The sequence below is a fragment of the Cydia fagiglandana genome, chromosome 22 (genome assembly GCF_963556715.1).
Source record: "Cydia fagiglandana chromosome 22, ilCydFagi1.1, whole genome shotgun sequence".
Classification (NCBI taxonomy): Eukaryota; Metazoa; Arthropoda; class Insecta; order Lepidoptera; family Tortricidae; genus Cydia; species Cydia fagiglandana.
The window spans coordinates 13,653,708-13,668,796 of NC_085953.1; the positions used below are offsets into that span (position 1 = coordinate 13,653,708).

At 39.6% G+C, this 15,089-nt stretch overlaps 1 protein-coding gene across 1 annotated transcript; it reads right to left on the minus strand.

The window, feature by feature from the left end:
• Positions 1 to 7,341: 7,341 nt before the first annotated feature.
• On the minus strand, positions 7,342 to 8,140 carry LOC134675449 (Na(+)/H(+) exchange regulatory cofactor NHE-RF1). Its single transcript, XM_063533718.1, has one exon. It carries the CDS (start codon positions 8,088 to 8,090, stop codon positions 7,593 to 7,595), a length of 498 nt encoding a protein of 165 aa, XP_063389788.1. The 5' UTR covers positions 8,091 to 8,140; the 3' UTR covers positions 7,342 to 7,592.
• Positions 8,141 to 15,089: the final 6,949 nt, after the last annotated feature.

The following is a 15,089-nucleotide window of genomic DNA, read 5'->3' on the forward strand; positions in this document are numbered from 1 at the left end:
CTCATCAGCCACTTAAGTAAGAAAATCTTAATTTTATAATTTTCTGTTAATTGACTAGTCTTATCGATCGAGTATCAACTTGCGACGCACAATCGTTTGTAGGTTATGACAGTAGCTATCTGTCACATAGGTCGAAAATCCCTTGCTTGCCGTCCTTCATGGTAAAAATCTTTGAAAACTGCAATTTTCAGAATATTTTGGGTACAATTCGCTTTGGTATCCCCTTTTCACACTGTTTGCGGTAGAGTATCACATAAAGCTCTCAGCAGTTCTTTAGCGTGATTATCTAGCTGTATAGTTCATGTTTCAAAAATCTCTTGCTGGCCGTTTCAGCACTTGTAGCTCTCATCAGCCACTTAAGTAAGAAAATCTTAATTTTATAAATTTCTGTAAATTTACTAGTCTTATCGATCGAGTATCAACTTGCGACGCACAATCATTTGTAGGTTATGACAGTAGCTATCTGTCACATAGGTCGAAAATCCCTTGCTTGCCGTCCTTCATGGTAAAAATCTTTGAAAACTGCAACTTTTCAGAATATTTTGGGTACATTTCGCTTTGGTATCCCCTTTTCACACTGTTTGCGGTAGAGTATCACATAAAGCTCTCAGCAGTTCTTTAGCATGATTATCTAGCTGTATAGTTCAGGTTTCAAAAATCTCTTGCTGGCCGTTTCAGCACTTGTAGCTCTCATCAGCCACTTAAGTAAGAAAATATTAATTTTATAATTTTCTGTTAATTGACTAGTCTTATCGATCGAGTATCAACTTGCGGTGTAAATTCTTTTGTAGGTTATGACATTAGCTATCTGTCACATAGGTCGAAAATCCCTTGCCTGCCGTCCTTCATGCTACAAATCTTTGAAAACTGCAACTTTTTAGAATATTTTGGGTACATTTCGCTTTGGTACCCCCTTTTCACAATGTTTACGGTCGAGTATCACTTAAAGCTCTCAGCAGTTCTTTAGCGTGATTATCTAGCTGTATAGTTCATGTTTCAAAAATCTCTTGCTGGCCGTTTCAGCACTTGTAGCTCTCATCAGCCACTTAAGTAAGAAAATCTTAATTTTATAATTTTCTGTTAATTTACTAGTCTTATCAACTTGCGACGCACAATCGTTTGTAGGTTATGACAGTAGCTATCTGTCACATAGGTCGAAAATCCCTTGCTTGCCGTCCTTCATGGTAAAAATCTTTGAATACTGCAACTATTTAGAATATTTTGGGTTCAGTTTGCCTTGGTCTCCCCTTTTCTCCAAGTTTATGGTCGAGTATCACTTATAGATCCCAGCAGCTTTTGCTGCATGCTGCATGGAACCGGTTTTAAAAACCTCTAGAGCTAGCTTGCCGTTTTATTAGGCGATATGACAGACAGCATGAGTTCTGTGACGAAAATGTACATATTTTAGTTTTTCATCACTTGTAGTCTTGTTCGGTCTGTTTACTTTGTAATTACATGTATCAGGTGCTCTTTTAGTGGTTTTCTATGACATTTTTTACATTAAAAATTTTGACTTCTTAATTTGGTTGGGTTATCGGCGGCTGCTAACTTTGGCTGCTAACTTCACACCGGTGTCTTTACCCATTGAGCAGACGTAGGGCAGAGTAGGTAGTAGGTACATTTCGTATGTTGACTCTGAAATATTACCTATTGAGCGAACACAAACAGCAGCAAAACAGTGTTATCGTGGGACCGGCGCTTGCGCATTCATGCTCAAACGGCCGTCACCTATTCATCCCACTATCATTACTTGCATCTTTTATACAACCATTGCAGTAGTTTGTCCGTGAGCTATTAGTACCTAATGTAATTTGAGCGTATAATTACAGTTATCAACAAAAGTAGCTGATCAGACAACGCGTTAAAAGTATCTTCTTCTTACATATAGGTATTCCCTATAGCCAGGCGTGTCTCACTCCGCGATTTCGTCGCTTTGCTACACGTAGCTAAAAGTACATCCGTTCGACCCCAATGGGGTTTGCCATAAGCCGCGCGTGGCGCTGTCGCCACCTAGCGGCCATATCTGTCCTGATCGTAACAGACGCGTTTTGTTAGAGAGTGAGGGTCTCCCCTGATATATCGACGCGCATTCGGCAAAAGCCGATAGGAAAAAGCTTTATGTCCACGCAATAAGAGCGAAAAAGCCGTCGACGCGTCGGCAGGCGCCGGCCGATGCGAGCCGAGCCGAACGACGACTTTTTCGTATATCAGGGGAGACCCTGAGTCTTCTGTACCTAGTACTATTATTTATTCTGTGCCTATAGGGAGCGTACAATCGTACATGAAGTATCTAGTATAGTATAGCGGAGCTGACTGTGGGGCTTGCACGACGGATATAAAATGTATGGGAAGATCTGCGGTTCCGGATCCGACCCGGATCAGGATTGACAACCCTATGTGGATGTGGAAAGCATGCGGCGCACGCGCGCGCTCAGTATGCGCAGGGGCACCCGCACTCTCGCCGACACGGATCTAAAAACAACCGGAATAAATACACTATTTCTCTCGGTATGTTCGCCCTAGAACTTCGATTGGTAGTAATCGGCTTTAAAAAAAACCGGACAAGTGCGAGTCGGACACGCCCACCGAGGGTTTAGTAGGTACATATTTGTTGTTATAGCGGCAACAGATGATGTATTTACAGTCATCATCTGTGAAAATTTCAACTGGCGAGGGCTTGGTCACTTTTTATTTAGTAAATGACCTGTATTTAATTTTTGATATTCTAAAAACTTTTAGTGCTACCTTCTTGTATGTCGAGTGAAACAATAATTTCCGATACGTTATTGTATTATTGCTCTACCATTGTTACGATAGCACGCTTGATAATGATAGTTCACTACGATTGGGGACAAAGATAAACTGCCTATCTACAGTATCTAGTCGCTAAATTGTTTGTATGCGACTGTTTATTTAATCCTTATTACAAAAGAAAACTGTAAGACCTGCCAATAGAATAAAAATTACATCAGTATTTTAATACATAGTATCTAATAAGTATAATAACATTTTTCTAAAGGCGGATTTAAAGCTATGTATGAGTAATTGAGTATTCTTTCCATAACTCACCCACTCTAGCAACCGAAACTTAATACAAAATCCTTGCAATTTGCGGTGGGTGGGCTCCATACACTTTGACAACACACAGCATGCGAAATTCGATAATTTCGATATAATATCTTAAGGTGCAACGAATTTAATCGATCGATGAAAGGCGATCGATGATCGATTGATTCGGGAAATGAATTAGAGATTCACTATACTCTTATCTTTAGGTATTTAAATAAAAGTAAACAAATAAATTGTACATTTTCGGGTAGTTACAACATTTTTTGCTTATCCAACCAAATACAAAACCGCCTGGATCCTGTCATTGAACGACCTGGCTTTAACGTACATTATTTGATCATGTAATGTTTTCAACTACCCTCAACTTAAGGAGCTATTTGAGGGTAGATTTTGTTTACTTTTATTTAAATACCTAAAGATACCGACCACAGATATGAAATATTATCTTTACTAGATCGTATATAGTTAATCTCTAATTCATTTCCCGAATCGCGCCGAAAATGCCGCATTGCGGCGAAATTCGCAGGCGACTTTTTCATGTTTATGCGTATTGTGTAATTTGGCAATATTATTATAAACTAGGGGCCTAGTCTCTCTTTCTATAGCGCTAATATGGAGAGTATGGTAAAAAAATGATAGAGGCACAAAAGCCTTTCGTTTCATTTTCTGCAAACGGTTGTCATCTTAGCTAAGCCCCCTGATGGCCCTGATCAAAGTGGAGCCTGCTAATAAAAGCCGTCATTGGCAAAACCGTGTACATTAAATTATATTAGAAAAAAAACCTTGTAAACGAGTTTAGCGAGTGCGAAATCTGTTTTGAGTAGACATCCTACTACCTACACATACACTATACGTGACACACGACACACACGTGCACTAAGCGATGTGACGTGCGTTCGCGGAACGATCGGAATGTCCACAGAAATAGGTAAGTACATACAGGGTCAATTTTGGACCGTTAGCCATATTGTGCGAGGTGATTATTAGGCCATACTGGACAACTTTTTCTATGGGACCAACTCAGAAATCACAAAAAAATTGGCCGTTTCATGCATTTTGGTTGAGTGGATGTCGACGTTTTCTATGGGAATGGGTGCCATAGAAAAAGTTGTTCAGTATGGCCTGCCTAATCACCTCGCACAATATGGCTAACGGTCCAAAAATGACCCTGTCTACATGCCTACACTGATATGCCGTGATATTTATTCAGATTTCAGAATTTTTAATAGTTTCCCCTCTTGGTTGGAAGGTCAGATGGCAGTCGCTTTCGTAAAAACTAGTGCCTACTTCAAATCATGGTATTAGTTGTCAAGCGTACCCCAGACTCCCAAGAGACGTGGCAACATGCCGGGATAACGCATGGAAGAAGATCCATCTCCCCGCCGTAAAATAGCTACCAATATTATCTACAGCACAGCTAAAACCTAGCAAAAACCATAGTATTGAATTGACTCACAGGGCGCGCCTAACCCCCCTCCCCTCTACTATACCCACTCCCCTCGGCCGCGTGTCAAGGTCGCCGCGCCCGCGCAGCCTCCGCGCCGACGCGACGCTTCATCTCATCTCTGTCTAATGTTAGCTTATATCATGCAGGTAAAGATTACTCATAATACTCATCGCTAATCAATACTTTAGGATATTGTTTTAAGGTTAGTGTTATGTGATGTGACTATCTGTTACATTGCTATGGTGGACCACACACAAAAAAAAATCTTTAATTAATTACCACAATCAATAAAACAATTCGAAATTCCAAAAATTATTAAACATAAATTTTATACGTTTAATAGACACATCTTTCTACGAGTTATGCAACCATATACTTACATCAAATTCCTACGTAAATATGAGGTTTATAGTGCCATTTCCTCACTTTCTTACATCAATGGCGGTGCACGGTGAGCCTATGTAAGTCACCCTTCCCTGTTTCAAGTTGGCGATCCCGTTGATGTCTTGTGTTCCAGAAAATGGACTTCCGATTGAGTCTAGGATTTACTATTCGAAATTGACTCACAATTAAGTTTAGGTCGTTTATTACTAGCCACATTAGTGTCTTGTTTGTAATGATGTATTGCGAAACATGTTGTTAATTAGGTATATCCACAAGGAAAAGTCCATAAATGGGTCGATTGTGTAGGCATTGATAAGGTTATTATCGAAGCGTACAGTCAAATGTAAAAACAATGGGTGCATACAACTTACTCAAAAATAGTTCTTAATTCGCTGACATAAGAGCTATGGGACATACAGTGTGGAAAGATAAGTCGGGCCCTGGAGGGAAACTACCTGAAATCCTTAAGCTGGCTCATTTTACTTAAAGGAGACATTCCTTTATTTTTAAAAAGAAACAAAACTGCATTTAAAGATCTTTCTTTTATCTTCAATTTTGGCTTGTCTAAAAAATCTTGAGTACTTTTATTATTTATTATAATATTTAATTACATTTTATGGATATTTTGTACGACAGACGAGTCCAAGACCTAATGTTTCTTGGAGAAATTATATCATTAACATTAACTGTATCAACTAGTAGAATAAAAATGCGAGTGTTTATTTTTTGGAATTTTTAGTCGGTTCGAGTCCCGGGCGAGGCAAGTTTTAGAAATTTTTTGAATTCAGTTTTTTTTAAATAAAGGAATGTCTCCTTTAAGTAAAATGAGCCAGCTTACGGATTTAAGGTAGTTTCCCTCCAGGGCCCGACTTATCTTTCCACACTGTACTTATACTCGTATTTGTGAGTATAGAGTACTGTGAGTAGAGTATAATTTCCAGTTTTGTACGGATAAGAAGACAAATGAAGGGCCGATCGGCTTGCTATTGTCGCTATTGTCACTCGACTCGCTCGGCGGAAAGCCGCAAGGACGCACGACTATAGTCATTATTGTACTCAATTGTATTGGCTATCGGTCACTTTGCTTTAAACTAAGTTTTTATATCCCAGGTACTAAAATTACAGTCCGGTTTGGTAAAATACTACCTGATCCTCCTGTTTTTATACCAGTTTTGTACAACGGCGGGTGACGGGCTGTGCAAAAAACGGTTGACAAATATTTTTTAGATAGATTTTTCTCACTTACACGTTTTTTACAAAAAGTAGTTAATTATCAACAATATGCAACTGTATACAGGGTGTTACTGACCATGGGGCTTTAAATCCAGGGCTCGATTCTACTCGCTAAACTGAGCTACTTTTATTATGGCACCAATCCCGAATCCCGAAATTTTTTTTTACTTTTTCATACATTTTGGCTGATCAGTGTCGACGGTTTCTATGGAAAAGCCAAAAAAAATTCCCCCATTTTAGGGTTGGTCCCATAATAAAAGTAGCTCAGTTTAGCGAGTAAAATCAAGCCCTGGAATTAAAGCCCCATGGTCAGACACATACTGTATACAAAAAAAAATGTCAACGTATTTTTGAGTCTGCCTGTAAAATGATAGATCGGTTAGAGTTTAGTATGTGGGATATCAAATCAATGTTTAGACCTGGTTAGACGGTATACATGTATAATATGTACATCTAGGAAAAATACAAAAAGGATATTTGATAGGTCCCTATCAACCTTAAAACTGACAAATAAAAATGTAGTGCTACTCTTAAGGATCACACAACCAAGAAGTCTTATACCTATTAACCTTGAACAAAAAATTAAATCCCAAATATTTTATGCCTAGAGTTTATCGGTTTAGGTGCTTGAATTGAATTTTATAATCGAATGTCAGAGGGGCGTATTCAGAAACTTTGAACATTATAAAAAATATATGTACCAGTTTGCGGATTAATTTAGCGAACGCTAAACGTCTTTTCTCCAAACAAACTTAGTTACAGGGTTTATCGGTTTGGGCTTGTGGAGTGAAAAGATTTCATCTGATACATATATCAAATCAACATGTCATGGTGCGCCAGCACTTCAGTATTATAAGATTTATAAGCGCGATCGATTAATATTGAAATTAAATTCTTATCAGAGGGTAACATGCCTGACGTCACCCATTCGTTACGACCAGAGTTTTTAAAGTTTTTTTGGTGGGTCGATATTAGATTTAGGGATGCGGGCGATGTCAAGGCATTTTACCTGTTTGTGACGAACAGGCCCCTTGGAGGCTCGGGTCAAATCGGGTCTCTTGCGCAACATAGCGTGCAATCAGTGACCGCCCATTATCTACCTGTTTGATTAATTCACGTTATCGCAACATTCCGACTATTCCAACACCGATACCGACAAACAGACGAATCCGCCGCTTTCACTTTACCCAATATAAAAAACCTCCACATACTTCACAACTGTTATATTTATTCAACAATAAATTGCACTTAAATAAATTATATTAACTACACATTTAGGTAATCAAGTCAAAATCCAATCAATGCACCGCATCATATAAAATAAGTGCAACAAAATGTTGCACCGGCACTTTACAGGAATTATACTAGAGGCTATGTATGTACATGCAACCTTATCATGACCATGGCAATTTGTGGGGGCGAGCTGGCAACGTCGCGCGGCGATGACACCATTATGCGCTCACAGCTTTTTCACGAGGTCGAATTTGTCCTTTAAATCCATTGGCACTTTTTTAGGGTCGAACTTTTTTTTGTTGGCGAGGTGGGCGCGCATCTCCGCGGCTGTCATGTGCAGGTTGAGGGGCGCGGGCGCGCTGTCCGCCGGGGTGGGGGAGGGGGTCTTGGCCGCGGGGGTCGTCGGCGGCGCGTCCAGGTCTGGCAGCGAGTCCCCTGGAGCCGGGGCGGCCACCAGGAGCTCGGCGTCGTCGGGGCGCTCCTTGATGCGCTGGACGACCTGCTTGTGGCTCTCGCCGGCGATGCTGTTTCCATTAACTTCAAGGATCCTGTCGCCGCGCTTCAAGCCCGCCGTCTCCGCCGGCGATCCTTCGTCGACCTTGCCGATGTACTGCCCGGGTTTTCCTTTTTCCGCGTGCAAGTTGAATCCGTAGCCGTCGAAATCGGGGACTTTCCGCACGTGGCAGAGCCGGGGCTCCGGGTGTGCCGAGCCGTTGGCGGCCATGTTCGCGTGCAGGCTGGCGCGCGCGCTGGGGGCGACTGGCGGGCGCGGGGCTCCGGCGCGCGGGCCGCGGCCGCGGGCGCGGCTCAGTCCAGTCCCCGCGTCGTCGCACGCAGCCCGCGAGTGTATATTTGACAGTGACAGTGATTCGTGGCAAGCCTTTTGGAACCTACATCTTACCAACCATGTAAGTGGCTTCCCTATGTGTTTTTCAGGCTTCGATCTCTGTAGTTTGTTCGAAGCGGAGAAGTGGCCGGTTGCCCGCATACCTGAGATGCGGGGGTCGTTGCCCCGGGTCGCAGGTAGTGTAATGAATGGAACGTTACACTTCGCACGGCTGTAGGATGCGACCTGCACACCTGACCCCCGGATGTCAACATGTCTAATAAGCAAAGCTAGGGACACAATGCAGAAGTGCCCTTAATTATATTGTGATAAGGTTTACATGGCCAGGTAACAGGTTAACTGTGAATACATGAGGTTGACGATAAGAATCCAACACAAATGAGACTCTTAACAAGCCATCACCTGAAACAAACCAGTACATGTGTGATCTTTGTTGTTACGGTTCGCTAACTCAAGACACAAAACGTGATGTTTTCAGGCATGAGATACCAAAAAGAACTCTTCATTGCACAGGTGTATGTCTACCCGACCGATAGAATATTTTGAATGAAAACAACAGTTGAGTCAGTGGTTACATTCCACAGTACCACAGTACATCGGGAGCCCGGAAGCCTTGTTCCATCCACGCTGATAGATCATAGCCCTTATTGCTACAACATTAAGGTGTACCAACGGTCAATGTTGTCAGTTCATCAGCATGCGCGGCGCGGCGCGGGCGCACGCCTCCCCCCCACTTCCACATGGGAAAACATTACCTGTGCTGTGAACTGTGCTTAGCAACTTATAAGAAATGTGTGATCTGCTAGAAATAATTGGGCAAAGAATCTTAAAGAAGTAACTGAATATTAGGTTGGCCTTAATAATCATTGGTCTTCACTTTGAAACATACCAGCATCAAATTAAAATTAATATTACGGGACGCACAATTTAGCGCAGTAACTATAGTTACTATAGTCTGTAAGCTGAATAAGGCGTGTGTTGCAGGTACCTGAGGTACCTACTAAATACACATGACATACCATTCTGATAGTATGTTATAGATACATTGATACATACCATCCACATCCATAAATAATATACCGGGTGTGGCCTGTAATATGAGCAAAAAATTAAACTGTAGGCTGTACTCCTCATACTGATCAACATTTCTTCAGCAACTTTTAAAAATAACTTGAGGTTTGATTTTTAATGCACTTTAAAGTTTATTCTAAGACGCAATGTATTGCGAATTTTGTTATGTTTAAGTCGTGACAAGCAACGTCAATCACAATGATATGGCGTGGCGATGGCTTCCATTGAAGATAATATTTATTATGTATGAAAAATAAGGAGTCTAAATACTTCATAATTTTTAAAAGTTGCTGATCAAAAGTGTCACCTTTTGAGGAGTACAATCTATGTTTTAATTATTTGCTCGTGTTACAGGCCACACCCGGTATTTGTCAATCAATAGAGGCCAGCAACTCAGCAAGGTGTACCGGACGGAAGCTTACGACTTGCGGTTGACAGTTATCCACTGTTGACTTACCGTTTGCCTGCTTAGCAGTTTTATATCCCAGATACAAAAAGGTCAGTTTTCTGACCAATATGTTACCCCATTTTCTGGTTCTGTGCAGAGGGTTTGAGCAGGGTAAGTCAGAAAGATGTCTGTTACAATGCAACATCGGAGAGGCGAGATCTAGGGCACCTGATACAAGTGATACGACACGACGGCTTCAACATTTTGGAGTACTTAGTACAGGCAAAACATGAAGCCAACACGTACGAGAAGTGCAAAAAAAAAACTTCTGTCACAAGTCAAGAGACTGGAGAATAAAGATTATTCCACCGATAGAAGCAAGTATTGATGATGATGACAACATCAAATGTTGGAAAGACACCAGTCTGTCAATTACTAGACGTGACCAAGGCGTACCGGAAGATGACAGGAAGCTTACGAATAGCGGTCGACAGTTAGCTTGTGGTTCACAGTTTGACTGCTAATGTAAGTGAGGAACTCGGTAATTCAAGAAGTTAGGGCACAATATATAGGAAATACTTGAGTTACTGGCCAATTTCCGTTAATGTCCACCCTTTTGTCCCCCAGAATAAATGTGACGTCCCACGGTCAAAGGTACCTTATGGCGGGTATGGAGTTATGCATACCCCAGTAATCTACAATAAATAAGCTATCGATAACACAAAAGATCAACCTCCTAAGTTGCGTAGTTACAGAGATATGATTTTTTGAAAATAATGTTGTGAAATGAGCAACTTTACGATAGAGAAGTTTTAAGTTTAGCCGCCTAAAAAACTATGTTCCTGAAGTAAGTTACATAGTTGACTACAAATAATAATACCTTATATATCTGAGATTAAAAAAATGTTGCGACTTGTTCTGTAATGCAAATAGAAACCTTTGACATCGACTGATTTATGTGTATACTAACCAGTCTCTTGAAAATAAAGTTTTATTTCATTTTCACGATTGATTGCAATGAGCTCTCAAGATTTAAATTTTATCTATTAGAAAACGACACTGAGAGACAGTTTAAGCAAAAAACAATACCGATTTAGAGGTGAAAATGTATTTTCTGACTTTTTCATATAAAATCAGAAAATTGAATATTTTAACTTTTAATGTAACACACAATCAATTTTTCTGAGCACATATGAAAGAAATTCTGTCATTCAAATGAAATAAATCCTAAAACCCCAACTAAATACTATATTTAACCCCTTATGCCACTTTAAACTTACATAACAATAACAGTATTTGCTCCATACATTTACGAAAAGGTACCTTATGGAAATAAATCTAATAATACATCACTACAAAACATCAATCCCATTGAAGCTTTTATCTTTTATGAATAGAAAATATTAATTTACATTAAACTGCCACAAATTTAATTGGTTCTTCGTCATAATAATCTTAAAAAAGACCAATAATTTGTATGTAATGAAAAGGTACCTTGTGGTTAAGCTACATGATGAGGCATGATGATGATGGAACAGTTAGGATAAACTAATAATATTTTGGGGTAAAGATGTTATAAATCGTCTATTTCTTATCAATAATATATTTTGGTTGCCATTGAAGACAAGCGGCATTGAGGTTCAATGACCTTAGATATTCCATAAGGTAATGCGTCGGGTATTGGCATTTTTCAGCAAACCAATGGCTGATTTATTGCATGCGACCAAACCAAATGAAGATTATTCTAGTTAAGAAAGACTTGACGAGAGTAACTTTAGTATAATAGCAGGCTACTTGGATTTATAATGTCGGTCGATGTACGGTTATAATATTTGCTAGGCGCCCCAACCAGAACTGAAATTAACAAATTAGTTTTGCAGAATGCTAATACAGTTCTCTACCAAACTTCTTTTCCCGTATTGACTAGTTTTTTTGGAAATTTTCAACCTTTTTTCCATAAGGTACCTTTTTACTAAACTCTGAGACGACGTTACTAGGCTTATAACTAACTTATAACAAAAATAAAAACAGGTAAACAAACTTTACGCATTAAGGTTTGAGATCACACAATAAAAAAAAATTGAGCATTTTTTCACCTCTTTACAAAACATTTCATACCTATCTCCGAAACTAGAAACCCTCATAAGGTACCTTTTTCCGTGGAACGTCACAAATAAAACAAAAAGTCCCACCTGCTATAAGACTTGTTATTGAGACGGCGCGGCGTTCGGTCACAACAACAATATATGTCGGTGCACTCATCGCCATATTGTTTATACCTTATACCTGTATGTGTAATACCAAAAGACAAAGGGACTTCCACTTGTATGACAAGCTACAAGCTTTTGATATACAGGGCACTGGGCTGGGGTCAACTGGAAAGGCATCGTTTCCAGTTGTTACCTCTTCGGAATAATGATATCACATGCACTTAATGTCCTAATTGCTTACCAGCTTACCAATTATTCCACAAGGCACTTCTTCCTCTTACTCTATACATAAAAGGTTCATATAAATATAGCTTCACACACACATACACATACATAATTGAAAGAATCTCTCTTATGTGACTCATAACATAACTTCTCTTTTCGGTGCCCAAAATTGATCTTAATCTCTGCAATTCAGAAATTATGCCTGTCATAAACTATATACAGACAGTAATCAGAGCCCATAGACATCTGAATTTATTCATGATCATGAACCATAGACATTCAAACAAAATGGGATGATGACTTCAATTAAAATGCTTATGCGTAGGGGGTTTACGCTATATGCCAACAAAATCAATTTTATTCCATAAATGGCTTATACTCGTACATCATTTTGGAAAAGAGCTGATACTTTTCAAACTGCTAGATCGATTTTTATAAAACGTAGCTACGAGTAAGAACCAAGCATGAAACTCGCTTTCACGTTAAAATAAGTGTTCCGTAAACAAAGTTTTGTACGGAACACTAAAAACCGCATCGAAATCGGCCCATCCGTTGGGGAGTTACGATGCCACAGACACATTTGACGTCAAACATAAGTAACATAACACCTCTCTTTTGCGTCGGGGGGATACAAATCTGTTGCTATTCGGAAGAAAACGTTGCTATTGCCACACATTACATTAGCACACACATACATACATGCATGGATGCATCAGATGCAATCATAACTCCGATAAGAATGCAGCGATGCGTGGTGGGGTGCGGGGGGAGGGTTGCGCAAGAGTGACGTCAAGCACGACACTAGCTAGTTTCGTAATCGGGATGTAGAATAAAGAATAAAATAATGTAACATAATATTTGAACCACTAATAAAGTTGCGATTTTTAAAGTCCGAATAGATGCCGCTCCTGAGGGCCTACCGCGAAGCACATTCGACGTTTTGCCTCTCTGTTCCACTTGTAAATTTGTACGTAAGTGTGACAGGGAGGCAGCACGTCGAACGTGGTCCGCGGTAGACCCTCTGCGCCCACGCAGGCTTCGATCCTTTTAACCCTGTGACCGCCACGCCAAGGTCAAGCGAGTTACGCGAGTGTAAAAACTACACATTCAGTAGAACCAAGTAGGTACCTAGGGCTCGAAACGTATAACATAACAAATTAATTCATGAGCCGTGAAATTAATTAGAAGGTTCGTGAATTAATAATATGTTGGAAAGTAAAGAATACCATAAAATATAGCAAGTGTAAGAGCGTTCATATTGTCCGATCCGATAACGGATGTCGGATGACAGCGAGCTGAAAGTTGACACTTTCCGGCCGGAAGGTAGAAAATCAATTTTTCTTTTCTTTCTGAGTAGACTAGCTAAGGAGCGGTATTCTGTTTTTAAAATCTGTCAAGGTTTCGATATTGATATTACGAGCGCGAGCGTTGATTGGTAATAATTGGAATGGGTGTCAAATTTTTATGAATCGAATAATCTGAATGTAGCTCTACAACTTTCTTTGCCCCTGTACGGATATGATGGTCATTCTTGTCTTCGTGACAGCGTGATAAAATGGTGTCCGTCACTTTCTAACCCACGGTGTTAAAAAGTGACAGTGGTTTTATCACGTGGATAAAGATGGATAAAACCATACATAATACGCCGGTGCAGATACGTACCTACAGAACCAAATGCCAAATGCATGGAAGTTGAATTGCCTTCAGGTAGCGATGAATCAACGCACGTGGGTTTCTAAGGAGCATTGTTATTAGTTATTGCAGTTTTAATGAGCTTATGTAGGTAATTAATTATAGGCATAAGTCATAAAACCTTCTACTTACGAGTCAATACTAGTTACTTGTACGTACGATTAATTATATATATGTTTATGATCTGTCTAGTAGACTATACACATCTGTTAGTTGTGTTACCTGCATTACCCACACATGTGTATGGACAGATTTTTTAGACCCACCACATAAGGCCTTATATTGGCTAATATCCACATTATCCACCATAAATTGACCGGTTTTCATTGCAAGCCAGACACTTCTGACGGATACATCTTTGTAAAAGTATATCCCTTAACCTCCTAAGTCCCTGCGTACAATTTTTTGTACATATCCCAAAATCTACTTTGAACTTTTATTGTGTAACTAAGGGTTCCAATTTCAAAAACAAAACAATTGCTTCTGGGTCTAAGGAGGTTAAGAAGAGAAAATCTATGTATTTTCGTAAATTTACCCGCCTGTTGCTATTTCTATTGCACGCGCATAGGTTATTATTGCTGTCCCGCCTAGTTGTTAATGTCACTGTGCGAGGTTGACGGCAATACGCGTGCAATAGAGATAGCAACAGGTGGGTCTATGTACGAAAATCTATGTGGGAAGTGTCTCTTCTTTTAGCAATTAGTCCAAAATCTTATATGACTTGCGACCGCGACTCGTGGTTGTGACGGTAACATTCTGCCAACGCTAACGAAAGTTAATTAATAATTAATATTAATTAGTAATGATGGAATCGGCATTTGTAAAATGATTAATCACTCTGTCAAACCGGAATCGGATACCGGTTGGTGTTGATCTGCTATGTACATTATTAACTACATAGTTATGTATGACGTTTTCTTTTGGTAAGATGCTTGGTACCGAATATTATAAATGCGAAAGTTACTCTGTCTACTACCTCTTCATGCATTTAACCGCTGAACCGATTTAGATGAAATTTGATATGGAGATAGTTTTTTCATCAATCATCATCTTCATTCCATTCCACGCAGAAGAAGTTGCAAATAACTTAAAAGTTTATTCTAATACGAATGTAGGTGTTAGGTATTGCGAATTTAGGTATGCCAGCACCAACCAGATATCACAATGATATTAGCGTGTATATTGAAGGCAATATTTATTTTGCATGTAAAATAGGAAATCTAAAGGATTCATATCATAATCTTTAAAAGTTAAATATATTAAAAACGGGTCACTCACGTATTTTAAGTC

Coding starts and splice junctions, on each gene's coding strand:
- LOC134675449 (XM_063533718.1), bottom strand. CDS start 8,090: ATGGCCGCCAACGGCTCGGCACACCCGGAGCCCCGGCTCTGCCACGTG.